Source organism: Falco peregrinus, chromosome 8 (genome assembly GCF_023634155.1).
Source record: "Falco peregrinus isolate bFalPer1 chromosome 8, bFalPer1.pri, whole genome shotgun sequence".
In the NCBI taxonomy this organism is placed as follows: domain Eukaryota; kingdom Metazoa; phylum Chordata; class Aves; order Falconiformes; family Falconidae; genus Falco; species Falco peregrinus.
Window position 1 is genome coordinate 18073381 of NC_073728.1, and position 27662 is coordinate 18101042.

Genomic DNA, 27662 nt, shown 5'->3' on the forward strand with positions numbered 1-27662 from the left:
GCACCAGAAGAAATTGATTGGTAGTAACTAGCAATAACTAACAAACTACATAGTTGAAAGAGTATTTCAATAGTGCCATCTAGAGTGTATGTGGAACTAGAAGTTTGTACTCCCCTGCTAGTCAAACCACTTCAAGACCTACAACCCATTAGAAAATAAATCTAAAAAATTAATATGATGTTGCTGCCCCCTACTGCTGCAATTTGTTAATGCTCTGTGGGAAATACAGAATAAAAATATTACTCAAAGAAAATCCAAGTTAGAAAGCCTGTTAAAGCATTTTGAAAAATACTTTAAAATGATCAGCTAGGATTGGGATTGAATTTTTGGAATATCAAAATTTAGAAAATGTTGTATTTTCTATACAATAAAAAAAAATACATACTTTCCAAGTTGCTGCCAATTATTATGGGTGAGATTTGTAAATGTAAGTATGGGAAAAATTATAGGCCCTGATCAGAACTTTGCCTGGAGTCCTAAGACAGGTGTGGATGACACATGGCAATGAGATGTGGTGCAGCAGTAGATACAGTTATGCTGTTGCAAGGTGGCTGCCACATGATACTTTCACAAAGAGCAGTTACACTAATTTTGTCTTTCTGCAGGGACCAGACTCAAATATAATATGTAATACTCACAGCCTGTAAGCCTTTTATATTACTCCTATTAGGAGAATTAAGATAGAGCAAATGGAAACTAATGATGAATTTTTATATTGTAAATGTATGTGCTTGAGTGAAATGCCCTTTGACATTTACCCTTATTTCTTGTTTCAATTCTAACTAAGATAGTACAAAGATGTGTTACAGTTATGTGTATGACACAAACACACATTAGGCATAATGTTTAAAACAGGTAAGTGTAATTTACAAGTAGAACACCTCAAAAACCTTTTACAAATCAAACTACAAAGTACTGAAGATACCTTAAATTGGGAGTGAATTCAAGTTCAGGCTGAAATTGTTTGTATAGTTGTCATGGTACGACACTACATAAATTATATTAATACTTTATTTTTTCTTTAGGTCTGTTTCTCCTGCTGGAAGAATCTCCACCTCACCTATTAGACCAGTGAAATCTCCATCTCCAATCCGTAAAACACATGTAGTGACAACAGCTGGGGCCGAAGTCCTTCCTCCTTGGAAGCAGGAAGGATATGCTGCAACCACAGAAGCCCAGATGAAGGAAACAAGAGTATCTACAAGTGCTACCCAAATAAGAACTGAAGAAAGATGGGAGGGCAGATATGGGGTCCAAGAACAAGTTACCATTAGTGGTGCTACTGCTGGTGAGGATGCAGCTGGTGCTAGAGAGGTAAAGTCTATTTTTGGAAAGTGCGTTGGTTTTGCTTTATGTGTGGACTCACCACTGCTAAATAAAGTCTGAGAGGCTGTGTATAAAAATGTGTGTGTATCTGCTGTTGAGAGAGTTCTGTAAATATTGAAATGCTTCTTTGCAACGTTCTGTCTCTGTGCTGGTTTTGTGATTCTGAATGTATACAAAACATGAAAAAAATGTCTTTTGATGTGACTGATATAGGTGAGAAAGGACAGTGAAAAAACAGCAGCTGTTGCTACAGTTGTTGCTGCTGTGGATCAAGCCATGGTGAGAGAACCAGCTCCAGGTGTTGTAGAGCAAACTGCTAAAAGGACAGCAATGACTGCAGTCCACGTTCAGCCTGTTCAAGAGCAGGTAGAAATAGAGCACAGACATTCTATGATTTCCCCTTTATCCCTTCATCCAACATGCAAACAAGGCATGATTCACTGTGAGGAATTAACATATTATCCAGTGCACCACAAAAGCATGCATACTCGTATAGAGCATCTGGACTGGATAGGGATGCTTGTGGATCACTTATTCCATTGCTTTCCATCATAGCAGGACTGAGCTAATTATTCTTAAACTGTTTTTAAGTTTAAGAATGCCTTCTATGAAAGTGATCCTGTATTCTCCCTTGTCATTTATTCTCTAACATTACTCTTACACTGATAAAGTTTTTCCTATAATATCTCATTTATAATTTTCTCACTAAGAATAACTTAATTCTCCCTTAGTATTTTTCCTTCACACTTATTCCTCTCCCATTTTTCCTTCTCCTCTTCTTTTGATAATCAGTCTGCTAAAATAAATTCTAAGACTGGGTTTTTGTTTGTTGCTATAAAAATCAGATGAGAAAGGAGGCAACGGTAGTAGTTACCAGTGATAAAGCCACAAAACAAACAGTAATGTCAAGAACTAGAGAAGAAATTGTTACTTCACAAGAACAAAGGCACATCTCTCATGAAAAGGTGAATACAGATGTTATCAATAATTGTCATACCTGACCTTGTTAAAAAATCTATTATCTCATCAAAAAGACAAGCCTATGAACAAGAGAAGTGAATTTTTATAATATTATTTTCTCCTTTTATATATATTCACTCTTCTAGTTGACGTTGCTGTCATTCTCCTATCTGTCCTTGATGACTGTCTTTCCTTTTTTATTTCACTTCCATTCTTAATACCTAAGAATGTGATAAACTTGCAAAACATTCACTTATAAAAGTATTTTTTATATATTGTATGGTGATTTACTAGATACTATTCTCAATCATTTAAAGAATTAACATGGAGGAAATTACTCTTACATTTTCCTTTTTTGTTGTTGTTCTGATTTTCCTTCTAAGCTTTCAATTTGTAGCCTGCTTTGTTTGTTGGCAGCACAATCGGTCAGAAAAAGGAGGAAAAACTCATTCTGCATTGAAATAAATTTTGAAAATACTGATGAGTGATTGGAAGTCAGATTATTTTAGCATGTGTTTTATCAGACAAATGTGATTTCATGGAAGGCCAGCTTTTGTAAAGAAATGTTACATTTGCATTCTAGCTGAAATGCATGAGGAACAAGGCATAACCTATCTTTAAAGTACTGAGAAACTGAAATCCACCTTGGCAAAAAATTGCCTGTTTATGTGCAGATTACATCTGAACTTCTTGGCAATGTGAATGTTACCTAAAACTTGTTTTTAATATCCTACACATTCTCAAACTGATTAGGGTGCAGGACAGTTTTTCTCTGATCAGATATTTTTTTTTTATTACTGCTTTCAGTAGCAAAGCAAACATTTGTGGAATGTTTGTTTATATTTTATTTGCTAAATATTTATATGCTAAATGTATATATGTTTTGTAAATGTCTGTGTTGTTGTTATTGTTTCCAGACTAGATAATTTTGAAATCCAGTTTGATGTTTTTCCTCTTTGTTTGTATCCTCTTTTCCAAATGTATCAAAAATCACTTACCTTATATTTTTAAATAATATGTCATTTAAACTTGTTTTTATAAACATCCAGATAAGAAAAGAACCAGACAAAACTCCAGTACCCACAGTAATAATTGCCACAGATAAAGCCAAAGAACAAGAAAGAATATCAAGAGCTAGAGAAGAAATATCTACCAGACGTGAGCAAGTGCACATTGCTCATGAAAAGGTAAATAAATGTTACAATGTTTAACTCACTGTTATATTCTAATAAGTTTATAAAATGTCATTCTTCATCAAATGTGCTATGTATCTTTGTTCTGCTTCCTTATGAAGAGATTACAAAATGAAAAAATTGTAAAGCAAGGTATTCCAGATACAGACCCAGCATTGAAGGTCCAGTTCTATTAACATTGTAGCAGCTCTGTCTACAGAGGAAGAGCGCCGCTGCCCTTCCTACAGATCGTTTGAGCTTTACGGGTTTTATTGCCAGGGTAGTCATAATTTCATCTGATGCTTAATGACCTTTGTCTGAAGGTAGATTTCTGAAGATAAATTGTAAAGGTTATCTCTCATGGTATACTTACATGTGGAGTTTGATTTTATGAAGTTCATATTTGTGTGAGGACTGAATGCAATCTGCTGGACCATATTGTGGAACCATTGTTTGTTGGAGTAACTGATTAAATAGTTCCATCTACTGATGGCAGTAAATATGAAGTCAGTAATACTAATTTTTATGCAAACAATTTCTACAAAACATACCAATGATATATCACAATTAACTAGGAAGTGGGAAGATTCTTCTCTAATTCACACATGGATTAATGTGATATGTTAATAACTTTAAATGCACTTTGTTCAACTAGCATATAAAATATGACTTAAGATATCAGGCTATAACATGGTCTCTAGAAAGGAATTATTCAATTTCTCAGGTGATATGCCATTTCTCTTATTGATATACATTCTGAAACCTTATCTCACTTTCCCAAAAAGCTGTGTAATTTTGACAACAGGCATAATTGATTACTATTATTTTTCTTTACCATAAAAACTAGATAAGAAAGGAAGATATGAAACCTTCTGTACCTAAGGTAGTGATTACCACTGATAAACCTAAACCACTGGTCATAATGTCGAAAAGTAAAGAAGGAATTGCTACCAAACAAGAGCAAGTGAGCATAACCCATGAAAAGGTGAATAGCACTATTACAACTGTATTTGGGTTTTTGTCCTCTCTTCTTTACAAACCTTGTGTCCCTCAAAAAATACTAACTATACATTTCCAGCTCATTTTTTTCTAAGATTTATTCCACTTACAAGTTTTTAGAACTACTGTTAATTAGGCTATATAATTCCACCTCTGTCTTTCTTTCCTAACTGTTTTGATTAATAGGATGCCCATTTTTCTCTTCTGACTGACCTTTGAAATGAGCTGACTCCTGAAATGCATTTTAACTTTTTTTAAAAAATCATTACTTTTATTTAAATAGGTGTCAGGGTGTAACAATACTTATCCATATACATATAATACAGAGCTGTGTGCCATGCAGAAGGATCTAACCCCTTAATTCTCCTTCCCTGTTCCCATACCAAAATGCTTTTCCATTGTCCAACTATCTTTCAAGACCATACATAACTGAAACTTGTATTTCCTCTATAATGATCAGATTAAAAAGGAAGCTAAGAAAACTACTGTAGCTCCGAAAATAATTGCCACTGATAAAACTAAAGCACCAGTCACAGTGTCCAGAACTAGAGAAGAAATTACAGCCAAGCAAGAACAAATTCATCTGGGTTATGATCAGGTGAATATAGCTGTTGCGGATGTGAAATATGCTGTTACAAATTGTTTTACCTGCAAACCTCACCTTTTAAGAGTTACTTGGGTACAATAGAATGCCCTCAAATTAATTCCTGATAACATAGCCATTAAGTGGGATGATTGTCAAGCAACAGAGTCAGTGTGTTTAAATTTCTAGTGACAAAGAGGTTTATATCTCATTCTGTTAGGAAATGCCACTTTTAAGACTACACTTGGATTTCTTGGTGAAAGCCCACTCCCTACAAATGACTTTCAAGTCATATTTACTTGTTCAAATTTTTGACTCTGCAATCTTTTTTTCTGGAAGATGATTCCTTGCGATTTTATGCTAGTCAGATGAAACAACCTCTTTCTATTAAGGTTTGAATTGTATTGTTCTTTGTGCAATACATACTTTAACGTCCAGTTTATTACTTTTGAAAATCAGGCACTGCTTTTTTTCCAGTAGGACTCCCACAGTAGAAAAGCTTTTCTATTATCATACAACCAGGAACTCCCTTGTGTAGAAGAATAGCATAGCTGCCAACAGCTTTTTATTTAAAGTCTATTTATCTACGTTGTTAGAAACAGTATGGTACATTCATAAAATACTTTTATAAAAGTTAATTAAAAGAGCATAGCATATAAAACTCAGAGGAGTCAGACTGCTAAGAGATTAGTTACTTGTTAGATGATGTAAATTTAGGTTCAGGTTGGTATAAACTGATTTTGAAATCAGCAATTATAACTGAATAAAATGTCCCTGTTACTTAAACACTACTAATAAAACAAAATCTCTGTAAATAATCACAGTTTGACCTCTCTTAGGTTATTTTTATTTAAGGTGATAATGATTTTACAATCAGCATAAAATTGTCTATTAGGTTTTTTCCCATCTACAAGGCATATATTTCATATGCTCAGTTGCTGCATCCAGATCAATTATGACAGTAATAATAAACACTAGTAGTAATCATCCAATTACTTGCTGTTGGCTGACTGGGCAGAAATTTGGACCCTGATGACATAGAAACTGACAGTATTTATCAGTTATTAGAAACGAATATAAGTCCTGATACAAATACATTATTTCCATTTTCTCAGAAAGCTGTTTTCCTTCTTTTGTAAAATAATTTCAAATAGATTAGCACTGAATTAACAGATATGCCTGTGTTAAAATTTTTATGTGTATATTCCTTAGTAAATACATTCACATCAGATGCCTGACATTCTCTGAATTTTTAGTAGCATCTAACAGCTATATGGAACTGATGAGCATACTGAGTTTTAAAATTATGTGCACATTTACACACCTGCTGTACTCTTAGACAAGTAGCCATAAATGTGAACATAAAGTATTAAAAGTGGGCATGCATGCAAATATTGAAATGTATAAAGCACACAAGCACAGATGTGTTCTCAATATGCATAGATAGAGCTTAGAAAAACTATGTCTATGTTTGAATTCACTGACTCTGAAGTGTATTTATGGGTGAACACATTTGATGTTTACATTATTACTTTTGCATATCTATGCATTCTGTCATTGTCTGGAATATGCTTTACTGAGCATTATATTTATAAGTATTTGCCATATATGCAAGCCTTTAGTATAGTGGTGAATATTTAAATTCTGCCAACGTTATCTGTAGATTGAAGCTGGAAAAAAGGCTGAAGCTGTAGCTACAGTGGTTGCAGCAGTTGATCAGGCACGTGTTCGATCACCCTGGGAGCCAGAACAAGCAGGTGAAGCTTATGTAAAGCAGAAAACTTTGGAATATGGCTATAAAGGGCATGCTGTAACGGAGCACATTGCTGAGGCCCCAGCAGAACGTCATGTTGTCACTAAAGAAGTTAAAACTGTCTATGTTCCTCCTGAGAAACACATCTCAGCTGCTGAGAAGAAGGAAGTTCATGTATCAACAGAGGTTAGACTCAGTTTACATTGGATTCTTTTCCAAACCCTATGCCCCAGTGAAATCTATTTCAGTTTGGAAAGCAGCATCACATTCTCAACATTTTTTCATTGCTTTGTGTAGATAAAAAGAGCCACAGAAACTGAGAAAACAATTCATGTTGAACACCCACGACCCCGCACAGCAAGTCCTCACTTCACAGTCTCCAAAATTGCTGTTCCTAAACCAGATCATACATATGAGGTAAGAAGTGAAAACTGTATCCAAGAAGAACAGCATGCTCATTTATAATAACCAGTAGGTCACCCATTCCATTTGGCTTTTTCTCCCACTCCGGTATGGTGCTTTCTCAAGAAGAATGTAAGTGCTCTACAATTGTTTTCATTAGCTTCTTTCACTAATAAAAAGAAATGCTGTACATAAACTGCTGAAATGTGATTTATAATTATTAGTTATTTAAGCAAGCTTATCATCTGTTTAAGGATGCAGCTTCAATACTGCATGTTATACACTGAAAACACAAATATTTTTCTTGCAGCTTTATGTTTTTTAAAGAGCAGAAATACCCCTCTTCAATCTTAAGTGAATCAGTTCACTAGAACATTGGAAATAGTGCTTTGTTCTTCCTTGCTGATTACTACACACCAAACTAATCTTTGAAATAAAAAAAATCCAGACTGCATATGACACCATTCATTTTTAATGTTATTTCTTCTATACTTCTGTTCGACTCCTTCACATAATAGCAAAAGTTCTCATTTAATTATTTTTTTTCTGAATGAGAAAGCATACTTTTCCTTTTCACCTGGACTTTAAAAATGAAATTATTTTCCCATCAAACATAATTAAACACTATAAAAATTACCTAAAATATTTTTATTTAAAGATTTATGTACGTTTTCCAAAGTTATTACGCCTAGAATAAAATTTTGAAATCTCTTCAGTTATTTTAATCACTGACAGTTATGTAATTAGCAGTATTGTTTATTGCAGTATCAGACTCATTAAATGGAAAGCTAAGGTCTCAAGTCAACAAATTTAGAGGACATTTCTCATGTTGCACTTAATAGCTTCTTGACCATTTCAAGATCAAATTCTGAAGTACAGAAAGAGAAAATATCTGAATGTTTGACACAGCAAAAATAATACAAGGGTATTATATCTCTGGGATTCTACTACTGCAGTCTAAAATGAGATTTCATTTATATATATATATAGCTTTTTCACTGTCAACAAATAAGTAACTGAGGAAGCAACCAGAGTATGTGCAGTTTGCTCAAGAGTTATACTGTCGTCTTTGAAAACAAGAGAACAAAGATGTAACTCTTTCTTGTCTGTTCCCTAGGTTTCAATAGCTGGATCTGCCATGGCTACTCTGGAAAAAGAGTTATCAGCTACTTCTGCTGTGCAAAAGATAACCAAGCCTGTGAAACCACCTCAGCTAAAGCCACATGAAGTCAGGATAAAAGCAGAACCAGTTGTCCCTCCACAATTTCCCTTTGGAGAGGCTGCTGAGACCTATAAAAGTCGCTATGATGTTGAGACTAAAAAAGAGGCAGGTATAAGCATTAAAGGTGAAGCAGTGAGGGAAGAACACTTGGTGTTGCGGAAAGAGGGTGAAGCAAAGGTATGTTATTAAGCAAATTTCCATCACTTTGACTGACTTTTGCCTTAAGAACAGCACAGCCTCACTTGTTTGCCGTTTCCTCCTTGCAGTTTTCCACTTTTACACCATTCTGCTGACTTTTATATCTTTTTTGTTTTACACAAATCCTTCTAAGGATCTAATATTTACCTATCACAAGCAAAAAGTTCTCTTTATATAATTTCATATCTAAATTATGCTGTTTATGTCCTTGGCTTTGTTAGGTATTTATTAACTGTGCTTTAATGATCTAGGTGACAGAAACTGCCAGAGTTCCTGTGCCTGCAGAAATCCCGGCTACTCCACCCACCTTAGTCTCAGTAAGTAATTTGTATGTAGATTAAGGGAGTTACACTATGTTTTTACCCATTTGGTATTTTTTTATCTTTGAAAACCTGGCCATGAAAATTTGGCTTTCTTTAATCTTTTAATTTCTGTATTAGACTTAATAAGCCATACAATTTATCTCTTATATGAACTATTCTGAATGTCTGTTATGGAGGTGATTCTTCACAATTATCTTATAGTAGGTTGACCTTTGCTGCAGTGAAACAATTTGTCACCATGATCTATATAAACATCAACCTTCCTTTTCATTTTCTTGTTAATAACAGTAAATGTTCAGAGATCCCAAATCCAGTTTCAAATACTTCCCTTTGGAAAATACCTCTTTTCCTGAATACACTACTGAACAGAACACTGTTTTGAAGTAGACATTGTTTTCCATTCAAATAGATTTTATTTATTTAAATGTCTTTTTAGTAGTGAAAATATATACTGACTGTGGTACTTATCTTCTGTCATACAGGGCCTCAAAAATAAGACTGTGACTGAAGGTGAATCTGTCACTCTGGAGTGCCATATCTCTGGTCATCCTCAGCCTATTGTGACGTGGTACAGGGAAGACTACAAGATTGAGAGCTCAATGGACTTCCAGATCACTTTCAAAGCAGGGCTTGCTCGCCTTATGATTCGTGAAGCCTTTGCAGAAGACAGTGGAAGATTTACCTGCACTGCTACCAATAAGGCTGGGAGCGTCAGCACATCTTGCCACTTATATGTGAAAGGTAAGCGTATTTATAGAATCATAGAATCATTTAGGTTTGAAAAGACCTTTAAGATTGAGTCTAACTGTTAACCCAACACTGCCAAGTCCACCGCTAAACTGTGTCCCTAAGTGCCACATCTAAATGTTTTTTAAATACTTTCAGGATGGTGACACAACGACTTCCCTGGACAGCCTGTTCCAATGCTTGACAACTCCTTCAGAGGAGAAATTTTTGCTAATATCCAATCTAAACCTCCACTAGTGCAACTTGAGGCCATTTCTTCTTGTCACCGTTGGAAGATTATGCTTTTGTTAACTGCGTATTTCTTGTAATGTGACTTAGACATTTTGTCAGCTGCCAAGTAGAACATATGACTTGAATTGTACTCCAGGGGTGTTAGGTAACAGGGTTGTAAAAATATGAGAAAAAGGCCAGTTACAGGCTGATGGAGACTCTTTTTTTTCCCAGGTGGAAGTACCTGGACCTCTGAGCCAACTAACTACTTAACCTTCTCTCTCTTTCTGTCAACTAAATTTGTTGCTTAAGCAATAATAAGTATTTTAAAATCCATTGTATCATATTTGCTTTGCAGTTTCAGAAGAGATTGAAACTCGAGAAACCATTTCTGAGAAGGCTGTTAGAGAAGAGAAACGGTAAAGTTACTTTCCTAAACAGATTGCTCCTACTGTGGTCATTAGTTTCTTGCACTCTGTTTATGAGAGCTTCCGCATCAGCTCACTTACCTGTACTGGAATTTTATTTCAGCTATGTGGAGACAAAGGATGTTGTAATGGAAGATGTCTCTGCTGCAGCAGAGGAAGTATCGGGAGAACCCATACCTCCTTTCTTCATAAGAAAACCCATAGTACATAAATTAATTGAAGGTGGGAGCATTATTTTTGAATGCCAGGTAGGGGGCAACCCAAAGCCACATGTCTACTGGAAAAAAGGTGGAGTTCCTCTAACGACTGGCTACAGGTACTTTGAATGCAATACACACAAACTATATAAACATAATTTTAAATGAATATGTAATTGACAGTACCGTAATTTTGATTCCCTCACTGATGCCGAGCCTAATAACATCACTGATTTCTGTGAAATTTTAGGTTTTAAATGGAAAAATCATAGGATCATGTCTTAATGTGAAAGTTTAGTGGGCTAAAGAGCTTTAAAATATAAATATTCAAAAGACTGTAAAACAAGAAATGCTACATATCCTTAAAAACAAATTGGGAAGTTTTGTATTTGTTTTATACTGTCTATGCAAATAGAAAGAGACATGCTTTCTAGCAGAGAAAAAAAATATCCCACATTAATAACATTCTTGGAAAACATCATGCTATAATGACCTATATTAGGACAAACTGCATACAGCACGTAACATTTTACTTTTCTGATAACTAGATCTCTGATATTTCAGTAGTGCTGTTTGCATCCCATTTATTTCAGTCACAACAGAAAGGAAGTAGATGTGTATTCCAGTTTCAGTGTGGTTACTTTTCCTATGATATTCCTCAGATTCATTTAGTGAGAATTGCCTGCAAAAGTTTCTCTTTTTTTGTCCTTGTGCAAGTCAGGGGTTATTCAGATGAACTGTATAACTAAAAGCAGATTCACTAAAAAGTCTGTTCATCAGAGTTACAGAGAACTTGTACTTGTATGTTTTCTATAGATACAAAGTAAGTTACAAAAGAGAAACCGGGGAATGCAAACTTGAAATTTCCATGACTTTTGCCGATGATGCCGGAGAATACACTATTGTTGTTCGTAATAAACATGGAGAAGCTTCTGCAACGGTCTCCTTACTAGAAGAAGGTACATTATATATATAATATTATATATTATATCTATATATAGAAATGGGGAAAATATTTCTTAAAATTAACTTTAAAATAGGAAAAAGTTTTTAAATAGTGCTGCAAATTCTTTGCAGCTTAGTTTGGTCAATTCAAGAAACATAAAGGGGGTTCTGGTAGCTCTGTTTCTGTAAGACAGAGTATTTCACGTCAGGTTCTTGAAGGACTTTATTCTTTGCTAGAGTATGTAGCTTTAGGAACTTTCTGTTGATGTCCGTAACAATCTACATAACAGAAGACACTCAGAGAATGATGTGGGGAAAGGAGGTTAATCAAGTAATAGGTTGTTCTATTACAAGGAAAAAAGCTTCCCCCCACCCCCCACCCCCCCCAGTTGTCCTTGTAAAAATGCATGGAAGTTTGCAGGAAAGAGCCATGATGATGAAACTGTAAAATAGTTTCTACAGGTGCTTCCACTTCAAGAACTAGAACGCCTAAATAGCACAGTGAAATGTACCTGTTTCTGAAGGTCATTGGAGGGCATCAGTTTTGCAGTTTATTGCTGTTTGTATTCTATTAGCTAAACAGACAGAAACTCTGCTTGAGTGACCAAAAACTGTAAAATAAGTTTGTACTTGTTTTCTCTATTCAAACCAGCAAAACCCACAAAACCTTATCAAAATTAATGTTCTTAATTCTTAGCTGATTATGAAGCCTACATAAAATCGCAACAAGAAATGATGTATCAAACTCAGGTGACTGCATATGTACAGGAACCTAAAGTGGCTGAGGTAGCCCCAGCTATTTCATATGGTGACTTTGAAAAAGAATATGAAAAAGAGCAAGCCCTAATTAGGAAGAAAATGGCAAAAGATACAGTGATGGTCAGAACTTTCGTAGAAGATGAGGTATGTCTACCACTCTGTACTCATTTTGTACACTGAATTTTACCGGTATAAATCACTTCTTTACAAGTTCATTATCTGACACACAGAACTAATGGTCTTGATTTTCTGTGTAGGAATTCCATATTTCTTCTTTTGAAGAAAGACTTATCAAGGAAATTGAACTCAGAATTATTAAGACCACCTTGGATGAACTTCTTGAAGAAGACGGAGAGGAGATGATGGTTGATATTTCTGAATCTGAAGCTATACAAGCAGGATTTGATTTAAGATTAAAGAATTACAGAACCTTTGAAGGAACAGGAGTTACTTTCCATTGCAAGACAACTGGATATCCATTGCCAAAGGTACCCTAAACCTGTATGACATTAATCTATTTAAAAAAAAAAACTTTACTTGTGCTTTACTTGTACTTACGGTGCTTTACTTGAAAAGTCCCTTATCTTATTGTCAGGCATTCTACATTCATAGAAAACAGCAAAGATCTAAGGAAATCCGGTCTTTTGTTATGATATCAAGATGAATTTTATTTTTGTCTTTTAATAGAAAAGTCTTAGGTTGGTTAGCCAGTTCAGAAGTAGGTTAAATTTACCAGTTAAGTTGCTCTTGCTTCTGAGTTTTTTCAAGTTTGCCCAGAAAAGTAGGGAACACAGTAGCAAGTCTGGTCTAGGTTGCTTTGCTCTTCATCAAAGTGGACTTGATATCTGTTCCTAGCTCAAAAACTCATGTTTCAGATTACTGTGAAAACAAGTTACTTTAATCTTACATATTACAAGTAAAAACATTAATATTAAGGCATATACATGGGCTGTGATGATGCATCACCTGAAAAGTAAGTTGTAATATGTTGTATGCATGGTTCATTATTGAATCTTTGTCTTTAGGAGAGCTCACATAGCATTCCACTGTTTTCTTTCCATGCAGATTGCATGGTACAAAGATGGTAAGCGCATAAGGCACGGAGAACGCTATCGCATGGAAGTTCTGCAAGATGGCAGTGCCAGTCTGCGTTTGCCTGTTGTTTTACCTGAAGATGAAGGAATTTATACTGTCTTTGCCAGTAATATGAAAGGAAATGCCATTTGCTCAGCAAAACTCTATGTTGAGCCAGTTGCACCCACAGCAACTCCAGGTTATATGCCAGGACCAGAAGTTATGAGAAGATATAGGTAGGTAGACCACCAGTACCTACTACCTACAATAATACATAAATTTCACCAGGCTTCAGTCTACTGTGATAGACAGTCAAAAAACTCATTACACAGCAGCTAAACAGCTTAAGTTATTGGAGCTTGCATACCTGTAGAGAAGTTCTAAATGCTGTTTTCATGGCTTATATTGATTAATGTGCCAACTCTGTCTGAATTTCTTTCTTAATGAGGAATACAGTTCTCAGAGTACCATCATTCACATGCATATCCAGCCACAGTATCAGATTTACAACCTCAGTAGACATATTTATTTCTTGAAATATCCATGTTTTGGAAAAAAAATCTGCATGGTGGAGTTTTAGTACTGTGTACAACTATTATTTCCCACCCTTGAAATAGCTGTATTTCTATGACAGAAAAAATTCAGCATTGCCACATACTGTGTTGTGTCTCCACAAACATGTAGAGGATTACACCCATATCTGTACAGTACCCAAAATCCAAAAATTTCCCTGGCTGTGGTGTATCTTAATGCTATTCAGCTATACAAATTGCTGGCAAAAGCCTAAAGAAAATGGATTACAAATAAAAATTAATTTTGTCACAATATGTCACTTAGATAAATTGGTTAACTTCTTTAAAACAAATTATACTAAAGGTAAAAGTTGAACTCTGTTTATCATGTCAGCCCACTGCTATATGACATTGTCATACACATTTGTCTTATCTTTTCCTTTCAGGTCCATTTCTCCACGATCTCCAAGCCGGTCTCCTGCCCGCAGTTCTCCTTCTCGTTCTCCTGCCCGCAGATTAGAAGAAACTGATGAAGGACAACTAGAGAGACTATATAAACCAGTTTTTGTGCTGAAACCTACATCATTTAAATGTTCACAGGGGCAGACAGCAAGATTTGACTTAAAAGTTGTTGGCAGACCTATGCCAGAGACATACTGGTTCCATGATGGTACATCAGCTTCATTTTCATCAACAGATAATCTTAATAAACAAGCTTATATGCATTTTACGTCTTGTTGAAACACTATTTTGAGTGCGAATTTTTTTTTTTTGTGTGTGTGTGTGTATCTGCAGGTCAACAAGTAGTAAATGACTACACTCATAAAATAGTGATTAAAGAAGATGGCACCCAGTCATTGATCATTGTTCCTGCTATGCCTGATGACTCTGGGGAGTGGGCTGTAATTGCTCAGAATAGAGCGGGCAAAGCTTCAGTCTCAATGACACTGACTGTGGAAGGTATCTACTGTGCATGCTGGTTTTTAGGAGGTCGAGGAGTGTTTTTTATCAAAACCTGTGGTTACGTCATTTCCTTTTGTGATAACTTACCCTTGCTCTTTCAGCTAAGGAAGACCTAGTTAGACCACACTTCGTGGAAAGGCTGAAGAATGTTAGTGTCAAGGAAGGGTCTAGACTGGAAATGGCAGTGAAAGCTACTGGTAACCCTAATCCTGACATTGTATGGCTGAAGAACAGTGACATCATTGTACCTCATAAATACCCCAAGATAAAGTAAGCATTTTTGTTTTGTTTATATAGTAAAGGAGTCAATAATCACTATTCTGCAAAGTACCTCCTACAGTGTGCTGGATACCCTTGCTTCCATAGAAGGGTTTCACTAAGTTTTTAGTCCAATGGTTACTGAAGCTACTAACAGCTTTTGCATGGCAACAAGGCTAAGAGATATAAAATATCTTGTAGGATTCACTCAGTTCTTTCCAGCTTCTGTATTGTGTATTTTTTATTCTGCAAAGCCAATATTTTTACAACAGAGATTTAGGGAATCAAGCCGTTTCTGATTTTGAATTCAGCCATTGAATTCAAGACTGTTTTTTATTATCCTTATCTGTTTGATTCTTAGGCACTGCACTTATAAACTTGAATAAACATGTCTAACTCCTGTAGAGATAGATTTGCCTTTGGAGGCTTTGACCTAATTTTGGAGGAAAAAAATGAATGACAAATAAGTGCAAAAAAGTTTTTTGTTTGTTTGTTTGTTTGTTTTTTAAATATTTCAGGATTGAGGGAACCAAAGGGGCGGCTGCCCTTAAAATTGAATCTACTGCCAGGCAAGATGCTGCATGGTATACTGCCACTGCTATCAATAAAGCTGGGCGGGACACTACTCGGTGCAAAGTAAATGTTGAAGTTGAACATGCTGAACCTGAACCAGAAAGGAGATTAATCATTCCAAAAGGAACTTACAAAGCCAAGGAGATTGCAGCACCAGAGTTAGAGCCTCTCCATTTACGCTATGGTCAAGAGCAATGGGAGGAAGGGGATCTCTATGATAAAGAGAAGCAACAAAAACCATTTTTTAAGAAGAAGCTCACATCTTTAAGGCTCAAACAATTTGGACCAGCACACTTTGAATGCAGGCTTACACCAATTGGTGACCCAACCATGGTGGTGGAGTGGTTGCATGATGGCAAACCCTTGGAAGCAGCTAACAGACTCCGCATGATCAATGAGTTTGGGTACTGTAGCCTGGACTATGGAGTAGCCTATTCCAGAGATAGTGGAGTGATCACTTGCAGGGCAACTAACAAATATGGTACAGACCATACATCTGCTACTTTGATTGTGAAGGATGAGAAAAGCCTCGTGGAAGAATCCCAGTTGCCAGAAGGCAGAAGGGGACTCCAGCGAATTGAAGAGTTAGAAAGAATGGCCCATGAAGGTGCTGTTCCAGCAGTTGCAGTAGACCAAAAGGAAAAACAAAAACCAGAAATTGTTTTGGTTCCTGAACCTGCAAGAGTTCTGGAAGGTGAAACAGCACGATTCCGCTGCCGTGTGACAGGTTATCCTTTACCTAAGGTCAACTGGTACCTCAATGGACAGCTCATCCGTAAGAGCAAACGGTTTAGACTCCGTTATGATGGAATCTACTACCTGGATATTGTGGACTGCAAATCATATGACACAGGAGAGGTGAAAATCACTGCAGAGAATCCAGAAGGCTTTATTGAACATAAGGTGAGACTTGAGATCCAGCAGAGGGAAGACTTCAGATCTGTTCTTCGTCGTGCTCCTGAACCCAAACATGAGCCTGCAGCAACAGAGTCTGGAAAACTTCTCTTTGAGGTACAGAAGATAGACAAACCTGCAGAGGCAACAACCAAAGAAGTGGTGAAACTGAAAAGGGCTGAAAGAATCACTCATGAGAAGCTTTCAGAGGAATCTGAAGAGCTGCGTAGTAAATTCAAGCGTAGGACAGAAGAGGGCTATTATGAAGCCATCACTGCTGTGGAACTTAAGTCTCGCAAAAAAGATGAATCATATGAAGAAATGTTAAAAAAGACTAAAGAAGAACTTCTTCACTGGACCAAAGAAATCCCAGAGGAAGAGAAGAAAGAACTTCCTCCTGAAGGCAAAATCACCATTCCAACATTCAAACCAGAGAAGGTCGAGCTTAGTCCAAGCATGGAGGCTCCCAAGATATTTGAAAGAATTCAAAGCCAGACTGTGGCCCAGGGGACAGATGCACACTTCCGTGTAAGAGTAGTAGGAAAACCAGACCCTGAGTGCCAGTGGTTCAGAAATGGTGTGCAGATTGAAAGGACTGATCGTATGTATTGGTACTGGCCTGAAGATAATGTTTGTGAATTAGTCATCAGAGATGTGACTTCTGATGATTCTGCCAGCATCATGGTGAAAGCAGTCAATATAGCTGGTGAAACTTCTAGCCATGCTTTCCTGTTAGTACAAGGTAATTTAAAATCTCTTACATCTATCCTAGTGCCTATCATAGTGTATGTCTAGATGGTCAGTACACTATTGATTCATTGCATATTGTTTTGCAGCCAAGCAGTTGATCAGCTTCACCCAGAAGTTACAAGATATTGTTGCTAAAGAGAGAGACTCCATGGCAACATTTGAATGTGAGACATCAGAACCCTTTGTCAAAGTGAAATGGTTTAAGGATGGAATTGAGATTCATTCTGGAGACAAATACAGGATGCACTCAGACAGAAAGGCTCATTTTCTTTCTGTACTAGCAATTGAAATGTCTGATGCTGATGACTACAGCTGTGCATTGGTAGAAGATGAATCCATAAAAACTACTGCAAAGCTTACTGTTGAAGGTAAGAAGCACACAGCTCAGTGCCATGCAGTACTGTTAAAGTGAAATCAGCTTCAGGAAAAAAACAAAACAATTTAAACTGATGCCTAATGCATGAAGAAACGTTCAAGTTGCTTTCATAATCTTGGAATCCAGTATGAAATTTTGGAGATATATTTATGTAAAATGGTTACACTGTAGATACATTAATTTCCTTAGCCTCATTTAATAAGAAATGTTTCCATCAGGGGTATCTAATCAGGCCGATTTATGAATGTAATTATTTTTGCCTGTAGGTGCTGTGGTTGAGTTTATTAAAGAACTTGAGGATGTTGAAGTACCAGAATCCTTCTCAGGTGAACTTGAATGTGAGGTTTCCCCAGAAGATGTGGAAGGGAAATGGTATCATGGTGATGTTGAACTCACTTCTAATCTTAAATATGTGATCACATCCCGCCGTGGTCGTCAAATCCTCACTATTAAAGATGTTAATAAAGATGACCAAGGAGAGTATAGCTTTGTTGTTGATGGAAAAAGGACTCACTGCAAACTGAAGATGAAGCGTAAGCATTTCTAATACTTACATTGTTTATATGTTACAGATTTTCTATATTATGGCATATATTACATCTATATCACTATATCCCATACTGCCTTAATCTTCAATATTCTGCTTATCTGTTATGAGAATTAACTTAATTTCATTCCACAGCTCGCCCCATGGTTATTCTTCAGGGACTTACTGACCAAAAAGTCTGTGAGGGAGATATTGTACAACTTGAAGTTAAAGTCTCCCTAGAAAATGTGGAATGCGTCTGGATGAAAGATGGTCACGAAATTCAATCAAGTGATCGTATTCACATTGTGTTGGATAAACAGTCACACATGCTGCTGATAGAAGATGCAACAAAGGAAGACAGTGGAACTTACTCTTTTAGTGTTCCTGATCTTGGACTGTCAACCACTGGACGGATCACAGTGTACAGTAAGTAGTTATCATGATTTTGAAGGTGTGTTTGATTTTTGGGCCCTTTAGAGTTACTCCTTAAAGGCATAGTTTTTTTCACGATGAATATTTTTGTAACTTCACAGGTGTGGAAATAGTGGTGCCTCTAAAAGATATACACGTAGTTGAAGGAACAAAAGCTGTCCTCGAATGCAAAGTTTCAGCACCTGATGTGTCTTCCTCCAAATGGTACCTAAATGATCATCAGATAAAGCCTGATGAACGTGTACAAGCTGTATGTAAAGGCACTAAACAGAGGCTAGTGCTTACCAGAACCCATGCATCAGATGAAGGACATTATAAACTAATGGTTGGCAAAGTTGAAACAAGTTGCAATGTCACCGTTGAAAGTAGGTTTCCTTTCAGATGCAGAGTTCTTTGTGAAACTATTTCTTTAAACACAAAACTGTGGAAACAACTAATATATTTGTAATGTATTCTTTTTATAGAAATTCAGATTATTAGAGGTCTTCATGACATCACCTGCACTGAAACACAGAATGTATGCTTTGAGGTAGAGCTCTCCCATTCCGGGATTGATGTAATTTGGCATTTCAAAGACCAAGAGATAAAGGCTGGTCCTAAATATAAAATTGAAGCACATGGCAAAATACATAAATTGACAGTGATGAAGGTGATGAAAGATGATGAAGGAGAATATGTACTTTATGCTGGGGAGAAGAAAACATCTGGAAAGCTTATAGTATCAGGTTAGTAGGGTTAAAGTCCAAGATTTTTATTTTACTGTGATTTAAAACAATGCTCAATGTACTATATTATGTAAGTGTAGCAATTGTGCTGTTTCTGTACATTTTTGTCTTTATCTTTTTTTTCTATGTTCTCCTTGCTTTTCCCCTTATATTTTGTGATTAGTATAATTTGAATTTAACAAAGCTTTTAAGTAAGCGCTAATATGTTATGCTAGATCAGAGCCATAGTATGGAATGCTGTAGTATGCTTTTGATGTAATTAATGTAAAAAAGGAGGGTTTTGTCTTGGTGGTCAGTAAACCTCTGCTGCTAATAGAAATAATAAATGAGAATGACTAGGATAGAATTAAGAAACATCTTTTTGTGATGTTCAGGTCACATTCTGGTCTTGATTTTTCACAGAACTCAGAATGTCTATGGGCATGCTCCAAATCAGAGCAAAGAATTCCAGCATGTACTTTTCATATGGTTGCATTTCCATACGGGGTAAAGTTGAACCACAACAAAAACACGTGCTCTTGCTTCCCAACAGGTGGTGCCATTTCAAAGCCTCTCACTGACCTGACTGTGGCTGAGTCCCAGGCAGCTGTTTTTGAATGTGAGGTGGCAAATCCTGAATCAGATGGTCAGTGGCTAAAAAATGGTAGACCATTACCTATGACAGATCAGTACCGTGCTGAATCTGATGGTGTAAAGAGAAGGCTCAATATCCCTGTCACAAAACTGGATGATATGGGTGAATATAGCTATGAAATAGCAAGCTCAAAAACATCTGCCAAACTGAAGGTCGAAGGTCAGTATTTTTTATAACCAATGTCTTTAAGACTCAGTTCAGCATCATTCACTGTGTCTTGGATCAGGCCTAAGATACAAGCATATTTTGCTTCATTTTTTGGAAGTATTTTTATATTATTATGTGCTTTCTTAAGCAGCAAGCTTACTGTATTTTGGAGTCTCTGGATTTGGAATTTAGCATGATATTTTAATAAAAACACATTTTATGTAAGGTACTGGCTAGCAGGTAGAAATTCACTCTTTGCTAGTTGTGTAGTAAACGTATCAAATAAAAACCCCATAGTTTCTCATGGATGCTGCAAGTAAATGTTCTTTTTTTATGTTCCAAACATCACTTTGGTAGAGACTGTGTAAATCAATGTATAGATACTAGATTTTAAAATGAAGCACCATGATTCAGTTTTATTAAGATTATTATATTTACTATAATTTTTAATTTTGGTCTGTTTTGCCAAGTTGTTTTGTTTGGGTTTTCTTGTAGCTGTTAAGATAAAGAAGACACTAAAGAACTTGACGGTGACAGAAACACAGGAGGCAGTGTTCAGTGTAGAACTGACCCACCCTGATGTAAAAGGAGCTTTGTGGATCAAAAATGGTGTTGAACTTGAATCAAATGACAAATATGAAATTACTGTGAAAGGAACTGTTCACACACTGAAAATCAAAAACTGTGTTGTCACTGATGAGTCTGTTTATAGTTTTAAGCTTGGAAAGATAGGAGCAAATGCCAGACTTCATGTGGAAAGTAAGTTTATCTGGTTTGAATATTTGCTTCAATATGCGGTTTGAAATTCAAATCAAACACGCTGCTGAATCTTGCTAATTTCTTTCCTCAAGCTGTCAAGATTATCAAAAAGCCAAAGGATGTGACTGCTTTGGAAAATGCTGTTGTCTCCTTTGAACTGAGTGTATCCCATGATACTGTACCAGTTCGATGGTTCCACAAAAATGTTGAGCTTAAACAAAGTGAAAAATACAAGATGATCTCTCAAAGGAAAGTTCACAAGCTTATGCTGCATAACATATCTCCTGCTGACGCTGGGGAATACACAGCTCTTGTTGGGCAAATTGAGTGTAAAGCAAAACTGTTTGTGGAAAGTAAGTATTGTCAGTTTGTAAGAAAGTAATTATATAAATTGCTACACCAGCTTATATTGAACAACTTGACCTGACACTTCATAGCCTTTTACCCTTGGTTTTTTGCAGTCTTCCACACATATTGACTTCTGAAAAATCCTTTCTTTTCTTTTGTCTTTATTTTCTCCTCTCTTAGCCATACACATCACAAAGACCATGAAAAATATTGAAATCCCTGAGACCAAAACTGCCTCTTTTCAATGTGAAGTTTCTCATTTCAATGTGCCTGCTGTCTGGTTGAAAAATGGTGTGGAGATTGAAATGAGTGAAAAGTTCAAAATAGTGGTCCAAGGGAAACTCCATCAGCTCAATATCATGAACACAAGCAGTGAAGATTCTGCAGAATATACATTTGTCTGTGGAAATGACAGAGTCAGTGCAACTCTGACTGTAAAACGTATGTAAAAATGAAGTTAACCAGACTATTTTACAATTACTAATAATACAATTTATGTTAATATATGCACTTTGTGCAATTCAGACAAAACCAGCACTGTTGTAGAGGTATTTTCAAATAACCCTAAACAACCTTAATTACATTTTAAAATGAGAGCTAGAAGCTGTGGACTTGAAAGTCAGATCCTGGATTCCTCTGTTTAGGCCAACATGCCTAAACACCAAGTCACCATAGGAGACAGAATTTCGATTCCTATGTCATTCAGAAGTTTTGGGAAATTTAACTGTAATATTGATTCTGGACACAGAGACTTCCTTTTAATATTACTAAAAATCAGAATCTTCTTAAAGAATTTTAAACATCTGTGATCCAGTTACTGTGTTTAAAATAAAGCAAAAAAGAACAAAAGAACCCAGATCATGTCCATTTCTTCTCTTTTAGCCATCCTGATTACCTCCATGCTAAAAGACATCAATGCTGAAGAGAAAGATACGATAACATTTGAAGTTACTGTTAACTATGAAGGTATCTCATATAAATGGCTAAAGAATGGGGTGGAAATAAAATCGACCGATAAGTGCCAGATACGAACAAAGAAGCTCACACACTCACTCTCCATAAGGAATGTGCATTTTGGTGATGCTGCAGAATATACTTTTGTTGCTGGAAAAGCAGCTTCATCAGCCACTTTATATGTGGAAGGTATTTGCCCTCTTGGTTTGTATATTTAGTGAGTTCTGGTGGCTTAAATAGCAGCATGTCACTCATACTGCTTTTTTTTCCCTAGCTCGTCACATTGAATTTAGGAAGCATATTAAAGACATCAAGGTTGTGGAGAAGAAGAGGGCTATCTTTGAATGCGAAATTTCAGAACCTGACATTCAGGTCCAGTGGATGAAGGATGGGCAAGAACTCCAGATTGGTGACAGGTAAATGATGGCTTCTACACCATATTGTCTTTTGTTATGTATTTCCCTCCAGGAAATAACTTGCTTATTTTATTTTCTGATGTCCTTAGGATGAAAATTCAGAGAGAAAAATATGTCCATCGTCTCATCATTCCTTCCACAAGAATGTCTGATGCTGGTCAGTACACTGTAGTAGCAGGTGGGAACACATCCAGCGCCAATTTGATAGTGGAAGGTCGTGACATTCGTATCAGAAGCATCCGTAAAGATATTCAGGTATGTCCTATACAGAAGAATAAATATTTTATAACTTTGTCATGCAAAGAATAATGCAAAGGAAAAGCAACGGTATTTAGCCAGCAAGAGTCCTAACACAAAAATCTGTAATCATAAGGTCAGGGCCTTTTTTTAGGAAACTGAAATGTGCGGCTATCTGTCAAAAAAAAAAAAAAAAAAAAAGGCAGGTATTTCTTATATTTATTCTACTTATTCAAAGGTCATTGAGAGACAAAGAGCTGAAATTGAATTTGAAGTCAATGAAGATGACATTGAACCACAGTGGTACAAGGATGGTATTGAGATCAACTTCCAGTATGAGGAAAGATACAGTTATGTGGTGGAAAGGAGAGTTCATCGAATGACCATCTTTGAAACCACTTACTCTGATGCTGGAGAATATACTTTTGTTGCAGGACGGAATAGGAGTTCTGTTGTTCTCTATGTGAATGGTATGTGTACCCACAAACAATGTTTTGATTGTATTTATTGCCCTCTCTTTTCCTGATTTCTTTATTCTAATTCTGAAAGTAAAAAAATAAATAAATAAAAATAATAATTAAAAAAATATCCAAAGAGAATCTTATGTCTGGAACATTAGCAAAATCCTCATGTACATGGATGTTTGTTGCTGTACTGAAACAGCTAGCTATATGAAAATGCTATAGCAGTTCTTTTCACCACTACATTTATTTAGACCAGGAAATTCTCAGGTCCAAGTAAAACTAATTTGTCCATTTGGACAAATATGCCTTGCCAGAGGGATAACCTATCAATTCTTGGACACGTTTTGCCAGAAAATACTTATGCCAACACAGCTGATTTTATTAAGGCACTTGCTGCTAGATCATTCCCCCTGTCTTAAGGAAAAGGGCAGATTTTCATAGGCATGCAATATTGGGAGTAATGAAGTAAATAAATAAATAAATCCTTGCTAATATTTGTTTAAGTCTTGATAAATATCAATAATGAGATTTCTCTCTCTCCTTCTTCCTGCCCCAATTTGCAGCTCCAGAGCCACCCCGGATAATTCAGGAGCTAGAGCCAACCACTGTGGAATCTGGCAAACCTGCCCGCTTCTGTGCTATGATATCAGGCAAACCCCAGCCCAAAATTTCCTGGTACAAAGATGATCAACAGCTCTCTCCAGGTTTCAAGTGCAAATTTCTTCATGACGCACAAGAATATACTCTATTGCTGATTGAAACTTTCCCTGAAGATGCAGCAGTATACACCTGTGAAGCAAAAAATGACTATGGAGTTGCTACAACTTCGGCTTCACTTTCAGTGGAAAGTGAGTTTCCCATACTCATAACAGTATCTGTGAAATGAGATTGTCAGCATGTGTGTGATCTTAATCTTTAAAAATTACTTTTTTTCTTATTCTTTAGTCCCAGAAGTTGTTTCTCCTGAGCTAGAAGTGCCAGTGTATCCACCTGCTGTCATAATACCTCTACGTGATGCTGTTACATCTGAGGGACAGTCTGCTTGTTTTCAGTGCAGAGTTACAGGGACAGGTGGGTTTAATGAAAACCTCTACATCCTTTCATCTCAGAATTTTTCATCTTGAACTTAAAAAAAATACATGTATATGTGCTGGTATCAGTCTTTCCATAGAAGTACAGTTGTTTGATATACACTGTTGATACATGCTATGTTATTCACAGACAGCTATTTAAGCAAGTCATTTGTCAAAGACGGCATCAAGCATGGAAGTTAAAAGCTGTCATAAAGATTAAGCATTTCTAAAAAGACGACCTGTTTCAAACAATTTGTCTTGGGAAGCTTCTCAGCTTTTTGAATGCAAACTGATGTTGGGAAACTGTGTCAGTAAAATGCAGTGCTTCAAACACAGAGTATCATGGTGGAAAAGCATTATCATGTTAAATGAATGTGATAAAGTTTCTGATGACACACAGTGTTATGTCAATTAACAACTGAAACTCTCAGTGCCTCAGTCTTTATCCTAATATTCCTGAGTGCTGCAAACAGTAAACTGCCATTGCATTCTTTTTCCTAGCATAAAAAAGTGTTCGCTCATTGTCTTAAGTATACATTTTCCTTGAATGAATTTGCTATTTTGTTACATAGACTATAATTTTACAGTTAAAATAATTCTTTCCAAGTTAACACAAAACCACATAAGTCTACATTTCTTCACTTCAATAAATGGCATTGAGTATGACTAGTAATAAAATATTCACATAGTAAACTGCAGAATAAGATCCAGTTCTAATCCCAATAAATTTACAGTTATTTAAAGATAAATCTCCAAATGTATCAATAATCCTGTGTGGTAGCTGTGTAAAAGTCCACATAAAATTGGTAATATACATATATATGCAAAAATATGTAATTTGCACTTCCATAACTTGAAATCAAACTCCCATTATTTTTTTTTTAAAGCTATACAACAAATCTGATTCTGTTTTGGAAGTGGTGCTAAAACTCAGAAAATATATGTTGGAAAGACTGGCCTGCCCTCTGTGCATGCTAGTGTAACTCTGTTTACAAGAACTGCATTTATGTATATGTGGAAGCTGCATTTACAGCATAGAGCACAAGGATCCTTTCATCTAGGTCCCCTTTCATGGAATCATAGAATCATTGAGGTTGGACAAGACCTTTAAGATCATGTAGTCCAACTGTTACCCTAGTGCTGCCAAGTCCACCACTAAACCATGTCTCTAAGTGGCACACCTACAGGTCTTTTAAATATCTCTAGGAATGGTGACTCAACTTCTTCCCTGGACAGCCTGTTCCAGTGCTTGACAATCGTTTTGGAGAAGAAATTTTTCCTATTGAGATTTTCTTTATTTAATACTTTATCCAGATGGATTTGCATATCTCTCACTTGTGTTGTGAAAAACATTTCTGTTAGGTTAGGTAATATATGATTGCAAATACAGTTGTTTAATGATACATACTATAAGCTGGCTGTTGAAAACACTGTCTCTTTTTTCTTATGACACTGATAGCACACTGTTTGTGTGAAAACATTTGATTACTGATGTAATATAGTGCCAGGTGGAGAGGCAAGGTTAAAGTCTGCTTCAGTCCTCTTCTTTCCCAAGTCTACAAGAATCTATATAGGTCAAATAATGCAACATTTTCTATAAGAATTTTACAAAGGTACGAAGACAGGATCTTTTTTGAGAAATACGAGGTGTAAACCTTACAATATTTCCAACAAAAAAAGGCAAGATACTGTGCTTATCAAAATAATATTCCATTTTCATTTCTTTGACCTGTTCAGCTCAACCTAGTGATTTTTATAGCCTGTTTAATCAATTGTAGCAGAATCCCTTTTTAAAAATTAGACTTTATTTCATTTTAGTAGTAGCAAAATATTTTTAAGTTTTTACATTAAGAAGGGAAAGGAAAACTTATTTTTACTAAATATAGCAGCACCAGAATGTTTTCCCATACAGATATTTCCAGTGCAGAAATCAAAACTTTAAGCAATAAGTAGGCCACTTTCCACTGATCATACATTACCAGAGTAATACAAAGCACATTTAAACTTTAAAAAGATACTTAAGATTAAGATTTCTGACATATAAATAAAAAATAGTATTTACTTACTAGTCTAATATCGTGACTCACACAGTTTTATTTTTCTTCTTTCTGTTGCTTGAATAGATCTGAAAGTCTCTTGGTACAGCAAAGAGAGAGAGATCAAGCCGTCACGTTTCTTTAGAATGACCCAGTTTGAAGACACTTACCAGCTGGAGATTGCTGAAGCTTATCCAGAGGATGAAGGAATCTATACTTTTGTGGCTAGTAATTCTGTAGGCCAAGTGACAAGCACTGCTACCTTGAAGTTAGAAGGTACAGTGTGCAATTAAAGACGATGTCTTGTTTCGGTCATGTTCCAATACTAATCTTATATATACACTGCTAATCATATGTGAGTCGTTGTCTGTCATGTTGTCTTTTAACTCAGTTAATTGCTACCATTTACAATGTCCACAACATACATTTATGTCTTCAAAATATGTCGTGCATAGGAAAAGTTATTTCACAATTTTTTGATGTTCAGTGCACATCACCTTTTCATTCTCTCCAGTATTAGAATCTGTCATGCACTAAAGATGATAGAAACCTTCTTTCTGATAGAAGTGATTTCCTTACACATTCTTTGATTTGACTGTGAGGAGAATCTAGTAAGAGCTTTTATATAAAATGAATTACTTTGAAAGTGTTGGAGAACACGTTAAATAAGATGTGTACCAGGTATGGGGGCAGCTGAAAAGAAATGGTTTACATTCATATGAATTGATGAAATGTTGACCAAAGTTTAAGAGCAGAAATACTGTCTGCAGAATTTTCTATTTAAGTTCTATATTTTCCTTAATATTATTTAACCATAAATCTAATCTTTTGTTTTTTGGGGTTTTTTTTTTGTTTTTTTTGCAACAGATTTTATAAATGATGAATTAGAGTCATGCTGTTAAGTTGGAAGTTAGAAAAAAAAATCTTGATGAGAGAGAAAATTTCTTGTAGCGTAGGGTAAGAAATTAAAAGTTGGCGTGCTTCTTTTCAGGATTTAAAAAGGTTGAAGAAGTTACATCAGAGTCCCATTGGCATGTTTCTTCATCTGTTTCATTTAAGGAGAAGTCTTTTGGCCAAAGGCCCACCTTTATCCAGCCTATTTCAAGCTGCAGGGTACGCAGTGGGGAATCAGTCAGATTTCAAGCTAGAGTCACTGGCATGCCCAAACCAAAAATCCAGTGGTTTCATAATCAACAACTCATGTTGCCAACAAAAGACTTAGTTTTCTACTTTGATGAGTCTACAGGCACAGCTATAATGATTATAGTAGATGCTTTCTTAAAG

General features: G+C 35.9%; 1 protein-coding gene across 1 annotated transcript in view; it reads left to right on the plus strand.

The window, feature by feature from the left end:
• Positions 1-27662, plus strand: part of TTN (titin) — a 238731-nt gene that overhangs the window by 7343 nt on the left and 203726 nt on the right. Inside the window, exons 6-42 of the mRNA XM_055812704.1 lie at positions 1026-1319; positions 1545-1692; positions 2172-2291; positions 3336-3473; positions 4306-4443; positions 4918-5055; positions 6704-6979; positions 7091-7210; positions 8313-8594; positions 8867-8932; positions 9421-9679; positions 10254-10314; positions 10427-10639; positions 11337-11479; positions 12163-12368; positions 12482-12712; positions 13290-13534; positions 14257-14480; positions 14606-14770; positions 14875-15043; positions 15550-17240; positions 17335-17616; positions 17891-18157; positions 18307-18579; positions 18687-18950; positions 19050-19310; positions 19843-20103; positions 20587-20850; positions 20943-21203; positions 21379-21639; positions 22081-22341; positions 22427-22568; positions 22658-22823; positions 23044-23275; positions 23833-24117; positions 24215-24340; positions 26466-26654. Coding sequence (XP_055668679.1) covers positions 1026-1319; positions 1545-1692; positions 2172-2291; positions 3336-3473; positions 4306-4443; positions 4918-5055; positions 6704-6979; positions 7091-7210; positions 8313-8594; positions 8867-8932; positions 9421-9679; positions 10254-10314; positions 10427-10639; positions 11337-11479; positions 12163-12368; positions 12482-12712; positions 13290-13534; positions 14257-14480; positions 14606-14770; positions 14875-15043; positions 15550-17240; positions 17335-17616; positions 17891-18157; positions 18307-18579; positions 18687-18950; positions 19050-19310; positions 19843-20103; positions 20587-20850; positions 20943-21203; positions 21379-21639; positions 22081-22341; positions 22427-22568; positions 22658-22823; positions 23044-23275; positions 23833-24117; positions 24215-24340; positions 26466-26654 — 9122 coding nt within the window. The remainder of the gene's footprint in view (positions 1-1025; positions 1320-1544; positions 1693-2171; positions 2292-3335; positions 3474-4305; positions 4444-4917; positions 5056-6703; positions 6980-7090; positions 7211-8312; positions 8595-8866; positions 8933-9420; positions 9680-10253; positions 10315-10426; positions 10640-11336; positions 11480-12162; positions 12369-12481; positions 12713-13289; positions 13535-14256; positions 14481-14605; positions 14771-14874; positions 15044-15549; positions 17241-17334; positions 17617-17890; positions 18158-18306; positions 18580-18686; positions 18951-19049; positions 19311-19842; positions 20104-20586; positions 20851-20942; positions 21204-21378; positions 21640-22080; positions 22342-22426; positions 22569-22657; positions 22824-23043; positions 23276-23832; positions 24118-24214; positions 24341-26465; positions 26655-27662) is intronic.